This window comes from Ranitomeya variabilis, chromosome 1, assembly GCF_051348905.1.
Source record: "Ranitomeya variabilis isolate aRanVar5 chromosome 1, aRanVar5.hap1, whole genome shotgun sequence".
In the NCBI taxonomy this organism is placed as follows: domain Eukaryota; kingdom Metazoa; phylum Chordata; class Amphibia; order Anura; family Dendrobatidae; genus Ranitomeya; species Ranitomeya variabilis.
Genome location: NC_135232.1, coordinates 871,999,494 through 872,025,624, shown reverse-complemented (window position 1 = coordinate 872,025,624; position 26,131 = coordinate 871,999,494). Strand labels below are relative to the sequence as shown.

Here is a 26,131-nt window from a genome sequence, read left to right as displayed (position 1 = left end):
CCATTATACAGTATCGAGCATCATGTGTGGCAATTATACAGTATGGAGCACTGTGTGTGGCCATTATACAGTATGGAGCACTGTGTGTGGCCATTATACAGTATGGAGCACTGTGTGACCATTATACATTATGGAGCATCATGTGTGGCCATTATACACTATGGAGCATCATGTGTGGCCATTATACAGTATCGAGCATCATGTGTGGTCATTATACAGTATGGAGCACTGTGTGTGGCCATTATACAGTATGGAGCACTGTGTGTGGCCATTTTACAGTATGGAGCATCATGTGTGGCCATTATACACTATGGAGCATCATGTGTGGCCATTATACAGTATGAAGCATCATGTGTGGCTATTATACAGTATGGAGCACTGTGTGTGGCCATTATACAGTATGGAGCACTGTGTGGCCATTATACAGTATGGAGCACTGTGTGACCATTATACATTATGGAGCATCATGTGTGGCCATTATACACTATGGAGCATCATGTGTGGCCATTATACAGTATCGAGCATCATGTGTGGCCATTATACAGTATGGAGCACTGTGTGGCCATTATACAGTATGGAGCACTGTGTGGCCATCATACAGTATGGAGCATCATGTGGGGTCATTATACAGTATGGAGCATCATGTGTGGTCATTATACAGTATTGAGCATCATGTGGGGTCATTATACAGTATGGAGCACTGTGTGGCCATATTTTTTTGTTTATAATTATTCTTTATGAAACAGTGTGATCAGCAGTGCTAAATGGGTGTGGTTGGGACGTGGATATGGGTGTGACTAATTATGAATGGGTGTGGTCAGAGGCGTGGCCTAAAATTTGCCGTGACGCGCGTTGCGCGCCGCAAACTTTGTCCCTCTTTCCCATCTTCAAAAGTTGGGAGGTATGCACTATAGGTAAAATTAACGTCGTTGTTAATACAAGGTGTCCCGCGATAAAGGAGCACTTGGGTGTCAACTTCAGCGGGAAAATACAAAAAAAGCTCTGGGAAAAAAACAAAAGCACAATAATGGAAACACATTGCCTGGTTATCAGAGGGTTAAAAGCACCTGCCTAGTAGTGTATCCAGCACATACAGTGGCCGCTCACACCCCGGTGTACACACTAGCCCTACGGACTCTACACTAGGACACAAGCTGGCACTGTCGGGTACTGGGACTATTTGCAGGACGCCACCCTTGTGCCCTTCACCAGCCGCCAACTCTCCCTCCCCTCTGACGTCAGCAGGACTCGCAGGACTTCCTCTCACTTCCACAAGACGCGGCTGAACTACCGTTCCCAGCATGCAATGGGGTGGGACTGCGCAAGCTCAGGAGCTGCCGGACGTCACGTGACACGCCCCAAACCAACCGGGTTTGAATATATTTTTTTTTGTCGTCTTCTCTTCTTCCCTGCCAGCGGCTGCTGTGCAGTCACATCTACCTAAAATGGCGACCGTGGAACCGGTGAGTGGACCCGTGAGCAGCATAACGAGCCCATAAAGCGCCGTGTGGCTGTGGGGGCATACTGGCGGTGCCGATGGCTCTCTGAGGAGGGGCACGGGCCGCCGGCGGTAGTGTCTGCTCGCCGGGAGGGGAGAGCGGCGGGGAGCCGGGAGGAGGAGCCCGGAGCAGCGTGTCTCTGAGCGGAGGAGCAGGCGGCTTGTGTGCTGTGCCGGCACCGCGCTCCTCCGGCCGGCGCGCCGTGTGTTGTGCGCTGTGTGCGGCGGAGGGGTCGGCGTGGGGGGCGGGAGGCGAGGAGAGCCCGCTCACACCCAGGCGGCGGCTCGGGCCCAGCGACATGTGCGGCGGCCTCCATAGCCGGCCACATACATATGGAGGTGGCTGCAGCTGACAGCCGGGGAGGCAGCAGCCATGGTGGGCTGTCAGCAGCCATGGTGGGCTGTCAGCCGCATCTGTGACCGTCCATAGTCCCGGTACAGCCCCGGGCGCCGCTGTAAAAACTGCAACTTTTTTTCCTTTAGTAAAAAAAAAAAAAAAGGCACGTTGTCTTTTTGATATGAAATGGCTGTAAATGGCGCATGTTCAGGGGGGCAAGCCTGAGCCATGGCTGCCTATAAGCCCTCGCCGCCCGTCACCCCATCGCTCCAGAGGCGAGGGCTGCACAGTTCTGATGTCACAAGCCCACCGAAGCCTGTGAACCGCTGCAGCCAATCACAGGCTTCTGCATCCTGTCTGGCCACGGCACTGGGTCCATGAGGGTGACAGGTGAGGATTGCTGTGATATTTTAATAATCCATCAAAACTTTTATTGGTATGTGTTTTTCTAACAACAATTTGTTTTTTTTTTCTTGTAATTTCATTCATTTGCAAACTTTTTTCCTCTTCATATGAATGGAGTATTTTTTTTTCAGGGGAGTTGGGGCTAGTGATGAAGGGAGACCTCGGACTGAAGCCCTAGATACCCCAGGGCTGTTGACTGTAAGGGGTTAAAGGGAACCTGTCACCCCCAAAATCGAGGGTGAGCTAAGCCCACCAGCATCAGAGGCTTATCTACAGCATTCTGTAGTACTGTAGATAAGCCCCCGATGTAACCTGAAAGATGAGAAAAAGAGGTTAGATTATACTCACCCAGGGGCGGTCCGATGCGGTGGGCGTCGTGGTCCGGTCCGGGGCCTCCCATCTTCTTACGATGACGTCCTCTTCTTGTCTTCACGCTCCGGCGCAGGCGTACTTTGTCTACCCTGTTGAGGGCAGAGTAAAGTACTGCAGTGCGCAGGCGCTGGGCCTCTCTGACCTTTCCCGGAGCCTGCGCACTGCAGTACTTTACTCTGCCCTCAACAGGACAGACAAAGTACGCCTGCATCGGAGTGTGAAGACAAGAAGAGGACGTCATCCTATGAAGATGGGAGGCCCCGGACCGCGACGCCCACCGCAGCGGGACCGCCCCTTGGTGAGTATAATCTAACCTCTTTTTCTCATCTTTCAGGTTACATCGGGGGCTTATCTACCGCATTACAGAATGCTGTAGATAAGCCCCTGATGCCGGTGGGACTAGCTCACCTTCCATTTTGGGGGTGACAGGTTCCCTTTAAGCAGTGTAGCGGCTCTCCCATGCCGGAACCGCTGCTATACGTAGGTGTGCGGGACTGATCAGTGCATCTCTTCTGCCCCCGGTACACACAGTAACCCTTGTAGATAAAGACTTGCAAGATGAACTCTTCCACTGTGTGACATTACAGAAGAGTTCCCTGAACTACAGTAACCTCCATAGATAAATCAGGTGGCCGCTCAGCTGTCGCCCCATCCACCGCTGCGGGAATATGTTGTCACATTAGGTTGCTCCTTACCTGTACAATAAAGAGAAAATGTAGGTAGTGATCCTCTCAGTACTGTGATCCTGCTGTAGGCTCGCCCCGTGTACTAATATTGTGCTCACAAGCGTATGCAGCGCCAGGGAATGGTAATGTCATAGATGAGTGACGTGGCAGCCGGACAGTTAGTAATAGTGCTATCACTTCTTCCCTAGGTTTAGGTAGTACAGATATTCACCTCCGATCCAACCAGCTTTATTATTCCGGATGCTATTGAATAGTCTGTCGTGTATTGCAACATATCCAGAGTGATGGGGAACGTTCTTAGCGATCGGGCTATGCTGAGATCCAGCTTTGGGGTTCAGCATGCTGGGGGTTGTCACCGTCAGTAGTGTCTAGTTTTCCGTCTCTCAGAACGCCCACCTAATGTATCTCGTGCCAGTGAGGTGACGACACTTTAGGGTATGTGACCACGATTAGGAATTGCTGCGGGTTGGACGCTGCGCATTCATGCAGGGTCAAACCCACAGCGTCCAGATGTTACAGCATAGTGGATGGGAGTTCAAGAAATCCAATGTCCACTATGCGTCCACAGACGCCTGCAGCTCACCTACGGAGACGTACATGCGGCACGTCTTTCTGAACCGCAGCATGTCGGCTTCTCTTGCGGAGAGAAATTGCATCAATAGAATGTATGGAACACTGTGAATACACACGGTCCAGGGAACACATGCGGATTTACCTGCGTTACATAGACTGCAGCGCTTTGGATGTAGCGAACATGCACTGTCCAAAGCACTGATCGGTTCAGATCATGGGCACCCGGCCTAAGAAGGCCGTCTTCTTCATACGTCTGTCTGGACCAACGGAGTAATGTCAACAGTGGATCTATTTCATAATTAATGCAAATGGAAGTAGAGGAAGTTTAAAAAAAAAAAAAAACATAACGGAACAGGAGAAAACGCATAATAAGCTATGGGGTCCTCCTTCTGTTTTTCTTCAGTTATGCAATAGATCTGTAGTTAATATTCTGTTCAAATTGTAATGTCTGAGCGGCAGTGTGAGCTCGGCCTCATGTGTAATGTCTGAGCGGCAGTGTGAGCTCGCCATCATGTGCAATGTCTGAGCGGCAGTGTGAGCTTGGCTTCATGTGTAATGTCTGAGCGGCAGTGTGAGCTCGGCCTCATGTGTGATGTCTGAGCGGCAGTGTGAGCTTGGCTTCATGTGTGATGTCTGAGCGGCAGTGTGAGCTCGGCCTCATGTGTAATGTCTGAGCGGCAGTGTGAGCTCGCCCTCATGTGCAATGTCTGAGCGGCAGTGTGAGCTCGGCCTCATGTGTGATGTCTGAGCGGCAGTGTGAGCTTGGCTTCATGTGTGATGTCTGAGCGGCAGTGTGAGCTCGCCCTCATGTGTAATGTCTGAGCGGCAGTGTGAGCTCGCCCTCATGTGTAATGTCTGAGCGGCAGTGTGAGCTCGCCCTCATGTGCAATGTCTGAGCGGCAGTGTGAGCTCGGCCTCATGTGTAATGTCTGAGCGGCAGTGTGAGCTCGCCCTCATGTGCAATGTCTGAGCGGCAGTGTGAGCTCGGCCTCATGTGTGATGTCTGAGCGGCAGTGTGAGCTTGGCTTCATGTGTGATGTCTGAGCGGCAGTGTGAGCTCGGCCTAATGCGCCGTATAACAGGATCGTTCACAGCTGGTGTTATGGGGCACCCAATGATGGGGCTCGGCTATGTGCCACCAACTGGGAAACCTCATAGGGGACATCTTGAGAGGGAATTGGAAATTTAAAATGGCAATTATAGTACACTGTCTTTCCTGATCACACATGGCCGTTACATATTTAACCATGGCACAACTTTTAACCCCTTCCTGACACTCCCGTTTTGTCATGCGCACTTGTATAAAGTTGGATCAGAAGTTGTTGTACAGCCGTCTCCAACACCACTTTTATTCAACCACTGAAATGCCGCTGTGAAAATTGCTTACAGTGGCATTTGGTAAGGGTGGTGCCTTTATTCCTGATCACGCACTGCTTGTGGGTTAGCATGGCACCTGGGGGTCCACTGAAGGGTCTTGTGGCTGCCATCTTCATTTTCCCATGAAGCCCCATTCAGACTGAGCCTAATGGGAGTGAGGTTTTCACCATATGTCACATCATTGAACTGTTGCAGTAAATTGTGTAAGTGACCAAACAATTCTAGGTACTAGCGCCCTTGCAAGGCTAAAATATAAGAAACCTAAATTAAGCCTAAAGGTTAAAGTAGCCGCCTTTCTCAATCTGAAAATAAAGTACATCTGATATTTTACATACATAAAAGTGCAAAATATAAAATTATTTGACCCATTTGTTAAATGCAGTAAAAAGATGAAAAAAATAACATCAAAATGTTCTTTTTTTTTTACCACCTTGCTTGCCAAGAAGCGAGAGCTTTTTTTTATTCAATTTCTTAGCCTTTTGTACCCCAAAATGTTACCAATAAAAACGGTCGATGGAAAATTGAGTTGTCCTACAAAATGTCAACACAAAATTAGTTTCAGTACCGAATATCAATAAAAAAAACTATATAAACTTTATTATTTTGTAATGCTACAAACTTGAAGAATCAACTTACTGGTTCATCTTTTATTTTATTTTTTTCCCTTTTTTTTTTTTTTTTTTAGTACATTAAGTAATTAGCAAAAGTTTTAGGCAGGTGTGGAAAAAAAATCTGAAAAGTAAGAATGATTTGAAATATAGAACTGCTAGGGTGCTTTCATATTGCTATCTTGCCCACACTCATTGGTCATGTCGGGGCTTGCATCCGGACTCCCGGCTAAACGGGATTCGGGCATATGATGCTCTGAAGGGGTCATCGACTGATTGTGCCGACAGTCAACGCGTGCGCTGATGTTCATCTTTTTTATGTATACGTCTGCACATAGGTTGACTGTTGGCACCATCATAGTCAATGGCCCAAATCCCGTTTGGCTGAGGGGGGGATTTGGACGCAAATCCTGATGTGACAAGCAAACGTTGGCAAGATCGCAAGGTGACTGGGCCTTATTAGTTGATTTTTATCAATTACTAAAATACAAAGTGAATGAACAAAAGAGAAATGTGAGTCCAAACAATATTTGGTGAGTGCCCTTTGCCGCCTTGACAGCATTGATCTTCTAGATACTCAGTTTCTGAAGGAGTTTGGCACAGAGGTTGTCACAAACCTATATTGGAGAACAAACCACAGATCTTTTGCCTAGTCATTAAACCCCTCACAGACGCGATGCTGAGATCAGGGCGCTGTGGATGCAATCTTATCGTTTCCAGCACTCATTGTTCTTCTTTACACTGAAGATGGTTCTTAATGACATTGGCTGCATGTTTGGAGTCGTTCTCCCACTGCAAATTAAATTTTGAGCCAATCGGCTGCCTCCATGATTGTATTACATAATGGATAAGTATCTTCCTGTATATCTCAGCATTAAAGGGATATCCCAATCTCCCAAGATCCTATCCCAATATGTAGTAGGTATAATAATGTTGGCATTTACAGACAGTTAGAAATGTAGTAGTTTGTCTGATTCACGGTCTTTCCTCATGTGCAGGACCTTTAGGTATCCATGGTTACAACCAGTAGCAACTAGCTGTCACTTTATCAGTGGATGTAACCATGGGTACCTAAGGTCCTGCAAAAAGAGTGTCAGTGAAAAACAAAGTTATGGCTCTTGGAAGAAGGACAAACCATTGTGAAAATGAAAATTGATCTGTCACAAAGGGGTTAAATGTACATCTAATCAGACTTGTAGATATATATTATACTCATCACGAGAAAGAGAACGTTTTATTTAAAGGGCTATTCCCATCTCCAAGATCCTATCCTAATATGTAGTAGATGTAAGAATATTAGGAAATGCCTCCCGTTAGAAAGGTGGCATAGTTCTTCTGATTCGCTACGTTGCTTAAACCATGTACAGGGCATTGCAGTAGCTTGGGTATCCATGGTTACGACCACTAACATTAGTCACTAAGTGGTCGTAACCATGGATACCTAAGCTATTACAATGCCCTGCACATGCGGTAAGCGGCTTAACAAATCAGGAGAACTACACTACATTTCTAATAGGCATTTGCTAATATTATTACATGTCACGGCAACTATGATCCCCAGCCGTTCAGGGATCAGCCTCGTGATGAATGTAGTCAACGGAAGGGATTAAGTCAGAGGCCAATTTTCAGAATAACAAGATTCCCTGTTTATTAGAGATGTTAATACATATTTATACATTATCTTTATGGACAATACAAAAATTCAAGCATCTCATTGCTTTGTAGCAACATCTTACTACTGATTGGTCAATAATTCAATCCTTTACGTAGTTGATTATTCATTTCTAATTAATGTGTTATAGGCTGACATTTCAAGTATCTTATTAAAGAGGTGTGCGCACTGCCATGGGTGGTGTCTCAAACCTTGTCTGTGAGCTAGGTTGTGCATGCCTGCTCTGTAGCAAGCTTCAAGGCTACAAATAGAAACCTTCAGACTAAACCATAATGTTCAGAAATACTCTGAAGGTTAGTGCATGCTGAAAATGTATCTTCAGAAATTCAAACCTAAAACTATCGTTAGTACTTTATACAGAAAATGGATGTAATGTTCATTTCTAAGATGGATGCCTCCGTTACACCTGCTATATATTGGCATAGGGTCTTGGAGATGGGAATACCCCTTTTAAGTAAAAAAAAAAAAAATCACACAATGGTTGAAAGAATACCATTTTGGGAATACCCCTTTATGTACTATAAATAGGAGATATTTTGCTGATCACTTGGGCTTGAGCTAAGAGCCACACAGGAATCCCGAGGACAATGACTAGGTCCCACAGAGCCTCAGCTTGAGTGAAATGCGGGAGCTCGTGCTCTGCCTTCCCTCCTTCCATTCATTGTCTTAATGACTACCAGAAATAACCAAGCGCTGTACTCTGTGCATACGGTGATTTTAGGAATCTGCCATTTTTTGGCACATTTTGATAGGGCTTGTATAGACACAACTGGGATGGTAGGGCCGCCATTTAACTGTTCCCCCTTACTTTTACATCTAATATTTCATTTAGCCATCTAAATAGCTGGCTGTTTGTTGTCAGCGCCACTTATCCATGAGTAGTTTGTAATTTGCAGTCTTTATAGAAGAACAAGTAGATTTGAACAAAGGGCCCTCAGTGTTTTGCACTCTGTGACCAGTGGGAGGACAAAATATCTGAAAGGGATTGCCATCTATTAGGACACCCCTACTCATTCCCCTCGCTGGTCCCGATTTAAAATAAAGCCTACACTTGCTTCCCCGTGGTATCGGCACTGCGCCTCCCAGGGCTCTCGTGCGGTCGTCACTGGTGCCCAATCAGCTCTGGCGTTACGGTCTCCACCTTCAGACAAATTGAGCATAAAGAGAAAGTCCAGGCTTTCTTCTAATTTTGGACTTCCTGCTGCTGATTTTGGTTGATAATTGGGAAGCGTACATTCCCAATGGTTCCTGTTTTTGCTACCAGGTTAGTTGGCCTACTGATTGGACAGATCCCAGCATTAGGGTATGTGTCCACATTCAGGATTGCCTCAGGATTTGGTCAGGATTTTATGCAGGTAAAATCCTGACCAAATCTGCACCTGAGGTCACTGGCAGGTCACCTGCGTTGTCCTTGCGTTGTTTCAGTAATGCAAGGACATGCTGCGTTCTTAAAAGACGTGCCGCATGTGCGTTTTCGTGGGTGTGCCGCATGCGTCTTTTACTGCATAGTGGAGACGGGATTTCATGAAATCCCCTCCACTATGCTGTAACATCTGGACGCTACGTTTTTGACGCTGCGGCTCAACGCAGCGTCAAAAACGCAGCGTTTCCTGAACGTGGAAACATACCCTTAGAAATTTTATTCATTTAATTAGCCTTTGAATAATACGATTTTAGTATAAGCTGAGTTTTCTCAATTTGGACTTTAGTTAATTTTAATGTTTCTTTGGATTAATGTTCTCCTGTGTTACCAGTGCTTTGCAACCAGGCAATTCTGCTTCATGCCCGCTCACATCATGTGGCAATGCCTAACGGTGCTGGTTCCCTAGCTTTTCTTTGAAATAGTAAAGTGTGTTCGTTTTGCAACTGTCGCATTGTCGCTGCAGATTCGACGTATACACAGCGAGTCCATAGAATATAATGAGCCTGTTTCGTTTTTAAATATATACTTACCGTATATACTCGAGTGATTGTCCCAGGAGGGTCGGCGGGGGAGCGGCAGCTGTGACATACTTGCCTGCTTTTGGCGTGGTCCCTGCATCTCCAATGGTCTCTGGGCACTGACAGCTTCTTCCAGCGGTGAGTAGTCACATGGTACCGCTCATTACAGTAATGAATATGGACATGACTCCACTCCCATAGGGGTGGAGCCGCATATCCATTACTGTAATGAGCGGTACCGGTGACCCCCTCAACGCTGGAAGAAGCTGTCAGTGCCCGGAGAAGACCAGGGAAGCTGCCAGGGACCGCTTGGAGCAGGTGAGTATAATGGGGAGGGTGAGCAGCATTGCGCAATATTCACCTCTCCTCATTCCGGCGCCGCTCCGTCTTACGCGTTCTCTGCTGTAACGCTCAGGTCAGAGGGTGCGATGACGTGGTTAGTGCGCACCCTCTGCCTGAACATCAGTGCAGAGAACGCGGAAGACGGAGTGGCGCCCGGCGGTGGAACGAGGACAGGTGAATATTGCAAGTGCTGGGGGCCTGAGCGACAAGAGGTGAGTATGTGGTGGGTTTTTTTTTTTTTTTTAATCGCAGCAACAGCATATGGGGCAAATATCTCTATGGAGCATCTTATGGGGCCATAATCAACATTTATGCAGCATTATATGGGGCAAATTTCTCTATGGAGCATCTTATGGGGCCATTATTAAGCTTAGTGCAGCATTATATGGGGCATATTTTAATATGGAGCATCTTATGGGGCCCATCATGAACTGTATGGAGCTTTATATGGGGCAACTGATTCAGTATGGATATTCAAAAACACTTAACCTACTGATGTCTCAATTAATTTTACTTTTATTGGTACCTATTTTTATTTTTGTAATTTACCGGTAGCTGCTGCATTTTCCACCCTAGGCTTATACTCGAGTCATTAAGTTTTACCCTTCGCCACGACAGCACCCCACATGAGAGAGAGGGATCCGCCCCATAGGAACAGGAAACCTACAGAATAAAAGGAGGCGGTCCCCTCTCCTCCTCAGTTTAGGTTTCCTGTTCCTACAGGGACCCAGCTTACCTACAGATGAAGAGGATCCCTGGGCCATGCACCCGCCTGCGTCGGTATCTGAGGGAACGGCAGGGGCTGCGGTTCCAGAAGCAGCGGCGGGGGAGCCCCTGCTTGCAGCCTCCCCCCTCGTCTGGCCAAGCATCCACGGTCCGGGTCTGGTCACCGTGGGTCCGCCCAGCACCGTGAGGACGCGCGCGCTGCTGCGGCCGGCTTAATATCCCTAGCCGCCGCATGGTGAGTGAGAGCGGCGCGTCTAACCCGGAAGTCGCTGGAGCACTTCCGGGTTGGTCCGGGGAGGCAGGAGAATGGGCGGCAGATTTAAAAATGCAGCGCTAGCGTCGGGCCGGTGTGTGTAAGATGGCTTCACTGGCCGACGATGCGCACTTGCCCGCAGTGCAACAGCGTTCTCCTAGCAAGGAGAGAAGCGCTAGGAGCAGCACAAAGAGTGGTGGTCGACCTCCAGAGAAGGGTTCTACCACCAAACGAAATCCGCCTCCAGAACCGGTACCTGTCAGCTTCACTGGGTGAGTTTTTGAAAGAGTCTCTTCCTATATGCTGATATATGTTCCTCCTGTATCTTTCCTCTAGACTAAGAAAAGGACACACAAGTCCAAGCACAAGGAATGTGCTTTATGTACGCAGCCCCTCCCGGATGATTATGTTAAAAAACTGTGTTCGGAGTGTATCATGCAAACCTTACGGCAGGAAAACATAATGACTCCATCAGATGTCAGAGCTATAATCCGGGAAGAAATGCAGGGGTTGGCGCAGACAAGTACCACCAGTACCCGTCAGCTTAGTAGGTCCAAATCTCCAGTCAGTTCACAGTCAGAGGATGTATGTATATCCTCAGGTGAAGTGGAATCCCAGCCGAGCTCATCCGAGACTGAAGGGGGACTTTGTCTTCCCAACAGCAGTGTGGACAATTTAATAAAATCTGTCAGAAGCACGATGGGGTGCTCAGATGAGAAAGAAAGTAAATCGGCTCAGGACATCATGTTCGCGGGGTTAGGACAGAGGAAACGTAGGTCCTTCCCCGTCATAAAAACTATTAAAGAAATAGTAAAAAAAAGAGTGGGATAAGCAAAATAGAGGTTTTCTACCATCATCCTCTAAAAGACGCTATCCCTTCAGCGACGAGGAGCTAAATACCTGGTCAAAGGTGCCGAAGGTTGATGCCGCTGTAGCCTCCACAACCAAACAGTCGGTCTTACCGGTGGAGGATTCAGGAGTCCTGACAGACCCGCTGGACCGTAAAGCAGAAGCTTTACTAAAAAGGTCGTGGGAAGCCAACACGGGGGCGTTCAGGCCCGCCATATCTAGTACCTGCACTGCGAGGTCACTACTAGTGTGGATGGAGCAACTGGAGGAGCAGATTAGAGGTAGAACTTCGAGAGAGTCAATCCTGCCGAAATTCCCTCTAATCAAAGAAGCAGTAGCATTCTTGGCTGATGCCTCTGTGGATTCGCTACGCCTAGCAGCCAGGTCAGCCGGCCTAGTGAACACAGCCCGGCGAGCACTCTGGCTAAAGAACTGGAAAGGGGACGCACAGGCCAAAGCAAAACTTTGTGCGATCCCCTGCCAGGGTGAGTTCCTTTTCGGAAAAGCGCTGGATGAACTCCTGAGTAAAGCAGGAGAAAGGAAAAAAGGCTTCCCTAACCAGTATCTTCCATCCTACAGGAGAGCCTTCAGAAGACGTCCCTTTACCAGGAACAAGCCGTTCGAACAAAGGGAGCGATGGGAGTCGAAGGACCCGAAGCAAAAAGGTGCCTTTTTTAGCGGGTCCCATAACCCGAAACGCAAATACCGCTAACCAGGAGGTGGGCGGCAGATTAAAATTCTTCCTTCCCAGGTGGGAACAAATAACATCCAGCCAGTGGATTCTGGACATTGTACAATACGGCCTAAAATTGGAATTTGACCGAATCCCTTGGGATTCCTTTATAGTAACATCTCCAAAAGGTCAAGACCAACAAAGGGCTCTGGAATCAGAGATCCTATCTCTTCTGTCTAAAAAAGTCCTGATAGAAGTTCCCCAGGATCAAGAAGGGAAGGGGTTCTATTCCCCTTTATTCTTGATCAATAAGCCTGATGGTTCATTTAGAACCATCATAAATCTCAAGAGATTAAACGCCTTCCTGCGTAATCATACCTTCAAAATGGAATCCATTAGTTCAACCATAAAACTCTTGTTTCCTAGGTGTGTCATGGCCGGAATAGACTTAAAGGATGCCTATTATCATCTTCCCATACATGCCGAACATCAAAAGTATCTAAGGGTAGCAGTCACCCTGGAAGGACAGGTTCGACACTTTCAGTATGTTGCAATGCCATTTGGGCTTTCTATGGCTCCCCGCATCTTCACTAAGGTGATATTAGAAGTGATGGCTCATCTACGTCAACGAGATACCTTGATAATACCCTACCTAGATGACTTTCTAGTGGTGGGAAACTCTATGCTTCAGTGTAAAACTCGTCTATCTAATACGATCTCGTCCCTACAGGAGTTAGGTTGGATCGTCAACTTCGAAAAATCCCGGCTGAATCCAGAAACCGTCCAGACATTTCTAGGAATCCAGCTAGACTCCGTAAGTCAGAGATGCTTCCTCCCCCAGGCAAAGAAACTGACTATACAATCAAGGGTATCAGACGCAATACGCAACCCCTACATGACATTAAGGAAGGGCATGTCTTTACTGGGGTCATTATCATTATGTATCCCTGCTGTACCATGGGCACAATTTCATACTCGTCAATTACAGTATGAGGTATTGTCGGCTCAGGGAAAAGACGGACATCTAGAAAGCAGAATAACTCTTTCCAAAGATATCTTAGAATCACTATCCTGGTCGCTAGACATGGACCACCTCTCAGAGGGTGTGCCATGGATAATAGACCCACCTAAAATAATTACCACCGACGCCAGCCCTATTGGGTGGGGAGCACATATGAAAGACAGTCTGGCCCAAGATACTTGGGACCAGGCAGAATTGTCATATTCCTCCAATTGGAAGGAGTTAAAAGCGGTAGAATATGCCTTAAATCACTTTCTTCCGCAGATTCAAGGAGCAAATGTAAGAATTTACTCTTACAATTCCACCACAGTGGCATATGTGAACCGTCAGGGTGGTACAAGGTCAGGAAGTCTAATGACCATAGCTGCAGACATCTTCCAGCTGGCAGAGACTCATCTAACATCCCTAACAGCCCTGCACATCAGAGGTGTAGAAAACATCAGGGCAGACTACCTCAGCCGAAACGAGTTACGTCAAGGGGAATGAATGGACCTTAAACAGATCCATATTCAGTATGATAACAGAATCATGGGGGATACCACAAATCGACCTATTTGCCACAAGAGACAACCGGCAAGTAAGAAGGTTCGCTTCCCTGAACGCCATGGATCACCCAGATATGTTAGACTCTCTCCACCATCCTTGGAGGTTCCAGCTGGCATACGCCTTTCCTCCGATGTCTCTGATTCCACTAGTGATCAGAAAGATCAGGAGGGAACAAGCAAGAGTAATCCTCATTGCACCATTCTGGCCGAAAAGACCATGGTTCTCTTGTCTCCAGACCATGTGCCTATGCGATCCATGGATTCTCCCATCAGACAAGAAGCTGCTGTCCCAAGGCCCCTTTTTCCACCCGCAAGTGAAAGGTCTTCACTTGACGGCGTGGAATTTGAGAGGCAACTACTAAGATCAAGAGGGTTCTCAGCAGAACTAGTAAACACCCTCTTATTGAGCAGGAAAAGATCTACCACCCTGATATATAGTAGGGTATGGAATAAATTCTTAGACTTTTACACGGTACCGTTCACTAAGCAAGTTCCAGTCACACCTATTCTAGAGTTCTTGCAAAAAGGCCGAGAGTTGGGGTTATCTGTAAACACCTTAAGAGTTCAGGTCTCGGCATTAGGAGCCCTATATGGATGCAATATAGCAGCTAATAGGTGGATCTCCAGATTCATAAAATTTTGTGAACGTAGTAAACCGGTCCATATTCCCCGTCTACCTCCGTGGGATTTAAATCTAGTGCTAGAGGCCTTAACCAGCTCCCCATTTGAGCCACTAGATTCAATACCTTTAAAAATCCTGACATATAAAGTAGCCCTCTTGGTAGCCCTAACCTCAGCTAGACGGGTTAGCGACATCCAGGCCCTATCAGTAGACCCACCCTTCTTACTGATATTCCATGATCGGATAGTCCTAAAACCAGACCCCTCATACCTCCCTAAGGTAGCGTCCACCTACCACAGGTCCCAAGAGATATTTCTCCCTTCCTTTTTTGATTCACCTGTAACTCCAGAACAGCATAAATTCCACACCTTAGATGTCAGAAGAGCCATCCTGACCTATATAGAAAGGTGTCAGACATGGAGGGAGAGTAGGGCTCTGTTTATCTCCTTTCAGGGCCACAAGAAAGGACATGGGGTCACGAGAGCTACCATATCTCGATGGATTAGAGATGCTACCTGCTTGGCCTATACATCAAAAGGCGAGATTCCTCCAGCGGGTATTAAAGCGCACTCAACACGAGCCATGGCTTCCTCCTGGGCGGAACAAGCAGATGTACCGATCCATTTAATATGGAAGGCCGCAACTTGGTCTACACCTTCTACCTTTTACAACCATTATAGACTTGATCTATCTACATCTTCTGATCTAACCTTTGGTAGAGCTGTTCTTAATACAGTAATCCCACCCAAATAATGAATCTCTGAAAATCTCTCATGTGGGGTGCTGTCGTGGCGAAGGGTAAAAAGCCGGATTACTCACCGGTAATGCTCTTTTAATGAGTCCACGACAGCACCCATTTACTACCCTCCCTAAGTTATGCACAGCTCTTCCTTTTAAATTCACAAATAATGGTTGTATAGAGTTTAAGATATTTATGTTGCTGAATAAGAATTAATACTAAAGCTTTTGCGGTTCCCTTTTTGTACTCTGTAAACTAAACTGAGGAGGAGAGGGGACCGCCTCCTTTTATTCTGTAGGTTTCCTGTTCCTATGGGGCGGATCCCTCTCTCTCATGTGGGGTGCTGTCGTGGACTCATTAAAAGAGCATTACCGGTGAGTAATCTGGCTTTTTCCCAGTTTTTTTGTGGCAAAATTAGGGTCTCAGCTTATACTCTGGTCGGCTTTTACTCGAGTATATACGGTACATTCATTCAGTTAGCAAGACATTTGACTTTTCCTAGTGTAATCTAGGACCCACACTAGTTGGTAATGTGCCTCCTCCACTGCTGCAGAAGCCTTAGGCATTCTTATCCAATCTTTATTATAAATAAGTGGACATCATTTTAGTTTGGAGAAGATGTTTGGTATTTTTTTCTTGCATATATCGTTGGAAAATATTTGCTGGCCTAATTGGATCTTTTGAGGACTTGCTGTTCTTTTTAAGGGTGAATTTTTTTTTTGCCTTGCAATTCTTTTAAAATAGTAATTCTCTTTAATCTTAAATGGGTAGAATTGCAAAGTGCTTGGAGAAACAAGTAACTTTTCACTTTACTTGTTAAAAATGATTGCTGTTCTCAAGAGAAATTGATTAACATTACTTGCAGCTTGGTGTTTAGACTGCATTAGTTGTTCCCCATCAGCTGTGGATGAACTTGTGCAGTGTCTCTGAGCTCTTTCCAATAGAGGATATAAGCACTGCTCTGATTCTGTCTGGCCAGTTTGGGTCCCTGTGCACCAGTGCCCGGCTACTGCTGGATTGACCCTTTGGACCAGCTGTTTTGATGCACTGTTGGCTTGAACTGTATGCTCTGAGTCTGGAATATGAGGCACCTTTCTCACTGCTGGTGCTCTCCATTTTTGAATGATACTCTCTTTTGAAGAAGCTTCCCCAGTTGTCTCCATGACTGCACACCTAAATTCAGTATTTTGTCCTGTAAAGTCATTAGACGGGCATTAGGGTGGAAACTTGGGATCTGTATTGCTGCTGAGACGCTATACTTCCGAATTCCAGATGTGGTCTTTTGGGTGAGGTGCATGTAGCATGTTCCCTGCTAAAGTTCCCCAGGTCTCGTCATGTTGGGCACACATGAGAACGGGCCTGCACCGTCAGGATGAAATTTGTGCCAGGTGGTTGACACTAAAGACGCATGGTTGGAGGTGGGCAGGCCGATGTCCTATAAGTCAGTAGACTGTGCTTAATGACTGTCAATAATTAAATCTTGCCACTATCAGTATTTAGATCCCCCACTGGGCTCTTAGGGCTCACGCAGATATCTGTAGATTTTTGGTCTGATATCTGACTGAGCCCTTTCGAGGGTCAAAGCCCACAGTTGATACTGGTTCTGAATCTGCTGATTCTCCGCATGTCCAGTGATTAACCTGCTTGCAGGTAGATAGGGGCTCCCTGCTTCCTCTGTTTTGCTGCTCATCCACCTCCATTATATTAACTTGGGGAGACATGGTGTCCCCTATTTATTCCAAACCTAAATACTAAAAATGTCGAATATGCTTTTAAAATGACCATTATTGTGTGCTAAACATGTATGTAACTTTTTTTTTTGCCTGTGTGTGTGTGTAAGATAGAGGTCCTTTTTAATAGCATATTCAATAGAATTTGGAGCTTGACTGTATATACATCTAAAACCTCTCAATAAGGTTGTCATTTACAAGAAATTTAGGCTGGAAACCATCAGCTGTAAAATTGACTGGAAAGGAAGCAGCAATTGCAACAGTAGACCAAAAGGATGTTTATCTTCCAAACCATCAGTTTTCTCAGCAATTTCTTCTTGTGACCTGAAGGCAAGAATAGGGATTCTCTACTGTAAAGGTACCTTCACACTAAACAACTTTCCAACGAGAACGACAACGATCCGTGACGTTGCAGCGTCCTGGATAGCGATCTCGTTGAGTTTGACACGCAGCAGCGATCTGGATCCCGCTGTTATATCGCTGGTCGGAGCTAGAAGTCCAGAACTTTTATTTGGTCGCTAGATCGGCGTGTATCGTCGTGTTTGACAGCAAAAGCAACGATGTCAGCAATGTTTTTACATGGAGCGTGAACGATAAGTGAGTCGCCGTTACGTCACTGGATCGCTCCTGCATCGTTCTGGAGTTGCTGTGTTTGACGTCTCTACAGCGACTTAACAGCGACGCTCCAGCGATCTAGTTTGTCGGATCGTTGTCTATATCGCTAGAGCGTCGCTTAGTGTAATGGTACCTTAAGGCTATGTGTGCTCGTTGAGTATTTGCTTGCAAAAATTTCTGCAAGGTTTCTCCATCTCTTGGCAGGAAAAAATTGTGTTTTTGGTGCGTTTTTCTTCGTTTTTTGTATGTGTTTTTGTACAGCAATTAATTATTTTTTGATGAATGTTTTGTGATGTAATTTCTTGGTTCAACACCACCTTTTTCATGCTGATGCAGTAGTAGGGCTTGGTGTCAGCTGCCATTTGACACCTAGCTCTAGGCTTAGTAATGAAAAGCTGTCAGCCCGACACCCTCAATACTGAGCTGATAAGTAAACACACACATTGTCACCAGCCTATGTAGGAGTGTTGGCAGAACAAACGTACATAAGCTGTAATCAGACAACTGTTAATTTTAAAGAAAATAATTGTGTGGGCTTCTATGTAATTTTAATAACCAGCAGAGGGAAAGCTGAGGGCTGATGTTAATATACTGGGAAGGAGCCAATAAAGGTTCCCAGGCTATTATCAGCTCACAGCTGTTTGCTTAGCCTTTACTGGCCAATTTACAGGGGGCCCCCAGAAAGAAATTTACATTGTGTTCCCCTATAAAATCTAACCAGCAAAGGCTAGGCAGGCAACTGCGGGCTGGTATTAAAGGGAACCTGTCAACCCCAAAAATGGAAGATGAGCTAAGCCCACCATCATCAGGGGCTTATCTACAGCATTCTGGACGGGGGCGGTCCCGCTGTGGTCCGGTCCGATGGGCGTCGCGGTCCGGGGCTTCCCATCTTCTTACGATGACGTCCTCTTCTTGTCTTCATGCTACGGCTCTGGTGCAGGCGTACTTTATCTACCCTGTTGAAGGCAGAGCAAAGTACTGCAGTGCGCAGGCATCGGGAAATGTCAGAGTCCCTGCGCACTGCAGTACTTTTCTCTGCCCTCAACAGGGCAGACAAAGTATGCCTGCGCCGGAGCCACAGCGTGAAGACAAGAAGAGGTTGTTATCGTAAGAAGATGGGAGGTCCCGGACCGCGACGCCCATCGGACCGCCCGCCTAGGTGAGTATAATCTAACCTTTTTCTCATCTTTCAGGATACATCGGGGGCTTATCTACAGCATTACAGAATGCTGTAGATAAGCCCCTGATGCCGGTGGGTCCAGCTCATCATCCATTTTGGGGGTGACAGGTTCCCTTTAATAGCCTAGGAAGGGTCCATGGATATTGGCCATTCCCAGACTAAAAACATCAGCTCTCAACCGCCCCAGAAAAGGCGCATCTATAAGATGCGCCAAATCTGGTGCTTCACCTCACTCTTCCCACTTGCCCTGCAGCGGTGGCAAGTGGGGTTCATTTTTGTGGGGTTGATGTCATCTTTGTATTGTCAAGTGACATCAAGTCCACATGTTGGTAACGGAGAGGCATCTCTAAGACTCCTATCCATTAGTAAGCCCATAGTGATATTGTATAAAAAAAAAAAAATACAGGCCCCCCCCCCCCCCCAGAATAAAGTCTTTTATTTGAAATAATGGCAGACTCCTTTAATAATCTTAATTAAACCACAGTCACCGAACGCCTAATCCATGGAGGCCAATGTTTCCTGCAATAAAAATAAAATAATAAACCACAATATTCCTCACCTATCCGCCGAGAAGATAATCCATAATGTCCCATGATGATCCTGATCCCTTTTGAGAGCAGTTATCGATGTGACTGCTCTCAAAGACAGCCTGCGATACTGTTCTACACGTGAGATCGCCGTGAGACTCGAATTACCTGGACTACGGCGGACAGATGAGTATATGTTGGGTTATTATTTTACATTATTTCTAGGAGGTGAGGGCATCGGCGCTACCAAACAGGTGCCAGATGGCAGTATAAAAGCACCCTTAGGATTTCATCCATCTGCTTGGTCGCCTTATACCAGTAACACTGAAGTCAGGAATCTGCCTTAGATTGTAAGTCTAGAAGTCTCATTTTTTGGAAGTAGGCATACATTTAATGGTAACCTGGGTGGTTCTTTCTGATGTATATTTGGGCATTTCACTTTTAGTCAATTGTCAATCTCCTCTGTTAGGACTGTTAGCAGCTGATGGCATAAAATGTCGTTCTAGAGGTTTTCAAAAGTGCCGTAGGTGAAAGCATTGTGTGTAAATCGTAACGTCTGCAACTTTACATGCTGCCAAGCAAATCATTTTTAGTCATTTGTGTTTGGTATTGTCATGTACGGCCTTGTGAATGTTTTTGCTTATTTGCTAGTGTCCTCTGCATTGTATAAAATAATTGACTTTTTGAGCTATAAGTGTCCGCATCTCTATTCAGACCAAGGTTGGCTTCAAAGTAGCTCTCCAGCACTTTTTATATGTAAAAATAAACTATCTCGCCAGCCATGTTCAAGGCTTGCTGTGATCTCTACCATTCCAGTACATGCTTTCCTGTGTAGACAAGATGACCGTCTCGGACTTCGTGACCTGCAGGAGGACTTATTAAAGGGAATCTGTTAGCAGGACTTCACCCACTCTCCCCAAAAAGTATTTATAAACACATTTAGCTCTTTCAAGTCCAGCAATACTTGTACATTGCCAGTGGGTTACTGAGAAATCAGCATTTGAACCAATATGTGAATGATGCTCAAGTGCTTTCAGCACATGGAAGCTTTCCGGGCCTCAGTCATTCCCACTATTCCCTCTCAACTCCACCGCTTCCTGCTTGTTCCTTTGCTTGAAGTTAGTCTCCAACCTTGTTATAGCCATAATCGTACTGACTTTGAGAATCATGTTTGTAATTTTTACTGTACAATAACCACCAGATTCACATTTTTTTTTTTCCCCCATGATTTTATTCATTCATTGATTTTTTTTCCTAATTTTGTAGTACATTGAATGGTACACTGAATGGGTATCACTCAGAACGGTAACTCGTCACCTGATAAATAAATGTTATCGCTATATTTGGAAAAATATTTTGATTATAACTGTGGTTCTAATGGTATTAAAATGAATTGATCACAGAGGTGCTTGGGGGGGGGGCAGCAAACTGTAACAGTTCGCTTTATATAACATGGCTACATGTAACGCACATGTAGTGCTTTGTGTATAGGTATGAAAAGCACCTCAAGAGTAAAATAAAAATAACTTAAGCAATAGCTTATTTTCTGACAAGGCATCTTTTTTTTTTTTCTTCTTCCAACTGTCATAACCATTATTTATCCCTTTATACTCTGGAATTATTTCCTTTTTCAGTACGTTGTAAGGAATAGTGTCATTAAAAATTACAGCTTGTCCCACAAAAAAGGCCCTCATGCATCTGTCAACAAACATTGTTTTAAAAATAAGATGGTTTTTGGAAGAAGATGGGGAGAAACTAATGTGCAAAAGTGAAAAATGATATGGTCCTTTATACAGAGTTAAATACCAGTTGAGTCTCCTCTTGACCTGTGAAGACTATTGTGTTTCTAGCAGGGTGATCATTTGTTAGACAGTCAGAAACGAAACTTAGTTTCTGGGGATTTAGAGGTTTGAATCCTCCCTTTTTCTATGGCTTCCTGTGAGTCCTTCCATGTGTTAGAGTAAGGACCGAATGTGAAAGTAACCTCTGATCCATTGTCTCATGGCACAAGGGCGGGTGTGCAAGCATGTCTGACACCCCCTGAAGCAGTTTAGAGGTAACCAAACACTCCTTGTGCTATTCTGGTGAGAACAAAATACCACCTAAACGTTAACCCCTTAGGCTGGTTTCACACTTGCGTTTTGATCTGCAGCGTTTTAGCGCTAAAAAAGTATGCGTTTTTTTTTTCTATACTTAACATTAAAAACGCATGCGTTTTTTAGCATGCGTTTTGACGCGTTTTCGGCAACGCATGCGTTTTTTGACGCGTGCGTTTAGTTGCAGAAATGCAACCTGTAGTAATTTCTAGCTGCGTTTTTTTGCCGCAAAAAACGCATGCGTTTATTTGCGGCAAAAAAATGTATTGCTGTCTATGTAAGCACATGCGTTTGCATGCGTTTTTAAACGCATGCGTTTCTATAGAAAAACACAAGAAAACACAAAAAAAAAAACAGAAAACCCTAACCCTAACCCTTGGGTTACTAGGGATCCTAACCCTAAGGTGAGGGTCCCTAGTAACCCTAGGGATCCTAACCCCTAACCCTTGGGATCCTAACCCTTAGGGTTAGGATCCCTAGGGTAACGGTTAAGGTTAGGATCCCTAGTAACCCTAGGAATCCTAACCCTTAGGGTTAGGATCCCTAGGGTTAGGGGTAGGGTTAGGGTTTGGATCCCTAGGGGTAGGGTTAGGGTTTGGATCCCTAGGGTTAGGGTTAGGATCCCTTTATCACCTTGATGGTGGGGGGGGGTGGCTTATCAGTGACTTGGTGACCAGGACATTCTTCTAATAAAAAGCTACCCCTAACCCTAGGGATCCTAACCCTAACCCTATGTAATTCTATTAATAGTGGATTTTCTAGATGATTTTGATTGGCAGCTGTCACACACTTCTCTGCATGCGTTTCAAAAACGCAAACGCAGGAAAAAACGCGTCAAAACGCCGCGGTTTTTTTTTCTGCATGCAAAAACGCATGCGTCTAAAAAACGCAGCGTTTGCATGCGTTTACATGCGTTTTTTCACCACCTGCGTTTCTTTTTAAAAACGCTGCAGATCAAAACGCAAGTGTGAAACCAGCCTTAGTGATCCCCTTTTTTTTTTTTTTTTTTTTTTTTTTTTTTAAATCTGACCAGTATCACTTTATTTCACTATCAGGGTGACCAAACATTAACAGATCTCCACAGTGGTACTTGAATAAAATCAATGTTTATTAAACCAAATTTAAAATGTAATTTACATATTACAAGAAGGGTACATGATCCAAAAAAGAGAGGGACTAACTTCCATAGGATTTTTCTCAAACAGTGGCTAAATAAGTGATGACTTATAATTATTGACTACCAATTATTGACTACTTCTTGACTCCCGAAGCAGTGCGAAACGTGCGTCGGGGCAGAGGGACGCCGAGTTTTTTTTCACGTGGCCATCTGTGAGGTAACGCATTCATTTACTTACCTAATGATTTTCACAGCCATAGTTTGTCATACCCTTTATTGTCTATAGGAATGAAACTTTTCTTACCCTTATAGTAATGATTAGAGACACTTTAGCTTAGGCCTTGTGTACTGATAGTTACAGCTCATACACAAACCTGCTAGCAATGTGGGGAATCTATTGGTAGTCAATAATTATAAGTCATCACTTAAAATCGAAACCCCTCAACGTATTCAAAATTGCTTTCATATAGTTTATTGACCCTTCAGGTGCTGTTCAGGAATAAATGCGAAGTGGCATGACCGGAATGAAGAAATGTATTTTTATCATCTAAATTTTTATAACTTCTGAACAGGCTGTTATAGCCAGCAGACTCTAAGGCCGTTATTTGGCGGTGAATTGCTGTGGGTAACATCAGGACCACACAATCAAGATCTCAGGGTGTTGATGGGGTTAGAGACGGAGCCCCCACACTGTTAACCATCTACATGCTGTAGTCATTATTGACAGCAGCATAGAAGGGTTTAAATGGCTATAGCTGGTACCAACACTGATCGTGGCTGATGCAGCAAGTTGCCAGCTGCAGTGTACAGCCGACAGATGCAGGATTGCCCTCTGTATGGGGTGGTATTCTCTTATATTGCAGGTCAGTAAAAAGACCTATTGGCGGTCACTACGGGGTTAAAGGGCACCTGTCACCCCGTTTTTTTCGTATGAGATAAAAATACTGTTAAATAGGGCCTGAGCTGTGCATTACAACAGTGTGTTTTGTGGACCCCGATTCCCCACCTATGCTGCCAAAATACGTTACCAAAGTAGCTGTTTTCGCCTGTCAATCAGGCTGGTCTGGTCAAAAGGGCGTGGTGTCTTCCCCCAGATCTTGCTTAGTTTTCCGTTGGTGGCGTAGTGGTTTGCGCATGCCCAAGGTCCCGAATCCACTGCACAGGGGAGTTAAAACAGCGCGATGTGCGTTATTTCCCTGTTGATCGGTGGGGGCGGCCATCTTCCTTTGGCCGCGCGTGCGCAGATGGAGCGCTCTGCTGCCCGCGGCTTCAGGAAAATGGCCGCGGGATGCCGCGCGTGCGCAGATGGAGATCGCGGCGGCCATTTTCCTGAAGCAGAATTCGCATCTTGGCTTCAGGAAAATGGCCGCCGCGATCTCCATCTGCGCACGCGCAGCATCCCGCGGCCATTTTCCTGAAGCCGCGGCCAGCAGAGCGCCGCTTCTGCGCACGCGCGGCCAAAGGAAGATGGCCGCCCCCACCGATCACCAATGAAATAGCACACATCTCGCTCTTTTCACTCCCCTGTGCTGTGGATTCGGGACCTTGGACATGCGCACACCACTACGCCACCAACGGAAAACTAAGCAAGATCTGGGGGAAGACACCACGCCCTTTTGACCAGACCAGCCTGATTGACAGGCGAAAACGGCTACTTTGGTAACGTATTTTGGCAGCATAGGTGGGGAATCGGGGTCCACAAAACACACTGTTGTAATGCACAGCTCAGGCCCTATTTAACAGTATTTTTATCTCATACGGAAAAAACGGGGTGACAGGTGCCCTTTAAATGATGATTCTGACATCTCCCAAGTTTGTACCCAGTTCTTTTCTTGCAATGTGGCATTTAATTCTGATTTTTCCCATGGGTCTTGTCTCATAAATGTTATAATGATCTTTTCCATGTCTCATACAGTATTGAACTTTCCTAAATCCTAATCGCATGGTCCACACCACACTTCGTACAGCTCTGAACTCTCCTAAATCATAATAATGTGGTCCACACCTCATAGTACTGAACTCTCCTATATCCTAATCACATGGTCCATATCTTGTACTGTACCGCTCTCCTATATCCTAATAACATGGTCCACACCTCACAGTACTGAACTCTCCTATATCCTAATCCCGTGGTCTACACCTCATAGTACTGAACTCTCCTATATCCTAATCCCGTGGTCTACACCTCATAGTACTGAACTCTCCTATATCCTAATCCCGTGGTCTACACCTCATAGTACTGAACTCTCCTATATCCTAATCCCGTGGCCCACACCTCATAGTACTGAACTCTCCTATATCCTAATCCCGTGGTCCACACCTCATAGTACTGAACTCTCCTATATCCTAATCCCGTGGTCTACACCTCATAGTACTGAACTCTCCTATATCCTAATCCCGTGGTCTACACCTCATAGTACTGAACTCTCCTATATCCTAATCCCGTGGCCCACACCTCATAGTACTGAACTCTCCTATATCCTAATCCCGTGGTCCACACCTCATAGTACTGAACTCTCCTATATCCTAATCCCGTGGTCTACACCTCATAGTACTGAACTCTCCTATATCCTAATCAAGTGGTCCGTGCCTCCATACAGTACTGAACTCTTTTTAATCCTAATAACATGATCCACACATTGTACAGTACTGAACTTTCCTAAATCATAATCACGTGGTCCACACCTCATACCAGGGCTTTGAAGTCGGTAAGCCAAACCTCCGAACTCCTCAATTTTCCTGACTCTCGATTCTGACTCCACAGCACTGGTCACTACTGAGCATGTACATAAAGTGCAGCACAGATTCATCTCCACCAAGAGCCCAGATCCTTAGATCAGGAACAGTACAGATATTTAAAGGACATTTCATAACTATACCAAATTACTATGAAAACATTTACATCACATACTGCATTGTACTACTGCACCCAACTTATTATATATTTTAGGAGTCTGAGTCAGTCCATTTTATACGGACTCCACCATAATGGACACCCTGACTCCTCAGCCCTGCGTACAGTACCAAACTCCTATATCTTAATCAAGTGGTCTGCATCTCATGCAATACTGAACTTTTATTTCCTAATCTTATGATCCACGCCTTCTACAGCACTGAACTCTCCTGTATCCTAATAATGTGGTCTACTCCTTGTACTGAACTCTCCTATATCCTAATCACGTATCCACTCCTCATACCAGGCCTGTAGAGTCGGTAAGCCAAATCTACTGACTCAATTTTCCTGACTCCCGACTCTGACTCCACAGCCCTGGCCACTACTGAACATGTACATAAAGTGCAGCACAGATTCATCTCCACTAAAAGCCAAGATCCTTAGATCAGGAACAGAACAGACATTTATAGGACATTTTATAACTATACCAAATACTTATGAAAACATTTACAGCACGTCCTGCATTGTACTGCTGTACCCAATTTATTATATATTTTAGGAGTTGGAGATGGTCCATTTTATACTGACGGACTACCAAAATGGAAACAGAACTTCGATTGACCAGGACATTTCATAACTAGACCAAATTCTTATGAAAAAATTTACAGCACATCCTGTATTGTACTACTGTACCCAATTTATTTTATACTAGACGGTAGCCCGATTCTAAAGCA

At 45.5% G+C, this 26,131-nt stretch overlaps 2 protein-coding genes across 2 annotated transcripts in view; both read left to right on the top strand.

Annotated features, from left to right (window-relative positions):
* The first annotated feature begins 1,088 nt into the window (after positions 1–1,088).
* Positions 1,089–26,131, top strand: part of EIF4E (eukaryotic translation initiation factor 4E) — a 42,361-nt gene continuing 17,318 nt past the window's right edge. The window contains exon 1 of the mRNA XM_077277454.1: positions 1,089–1,463. Coding sequence (XP_077133569.1) covers positions 1,446–1,463 — 18 coding nt within the window. The 5' untranslated portion in view covers positions 1,089–1,445. The remainder of the gene's footprint in view (positions 1,464–26,131) is intronic.
* Positions 11,893–15,949, top strand: LOC143793646 (uncharacterized). Its single transcript, XM_077280721.1, has 3 exons — positions 11,893–12,124; positions 12,219–13,415; positions 15,945–15,949. The coding sequence occupies exons 1-3, from the start codon at positions 11,893–11,895 to the stop codon at positions 15,947–15,949; spliced, it is 1,434 nt and encodes a 477-aa protein (XP_077136836.1).

Coding starts and splice junctions, on each gene's coding strand:
- LOC143793646 (XM_077280721.1), top strand. CDS start 11,893: ATGGAGCAACTGGAGGAGCAGATTAGAGGTAGAACTTCGAGAGAGTCA. Junction 12,125..12,218: donor TTGTGCGATCCCCTGCCAGG/GTGAGTTCCTTT, acceptor TCCATCCTACAG/GAGAGCCTTCAGAAGACGTC.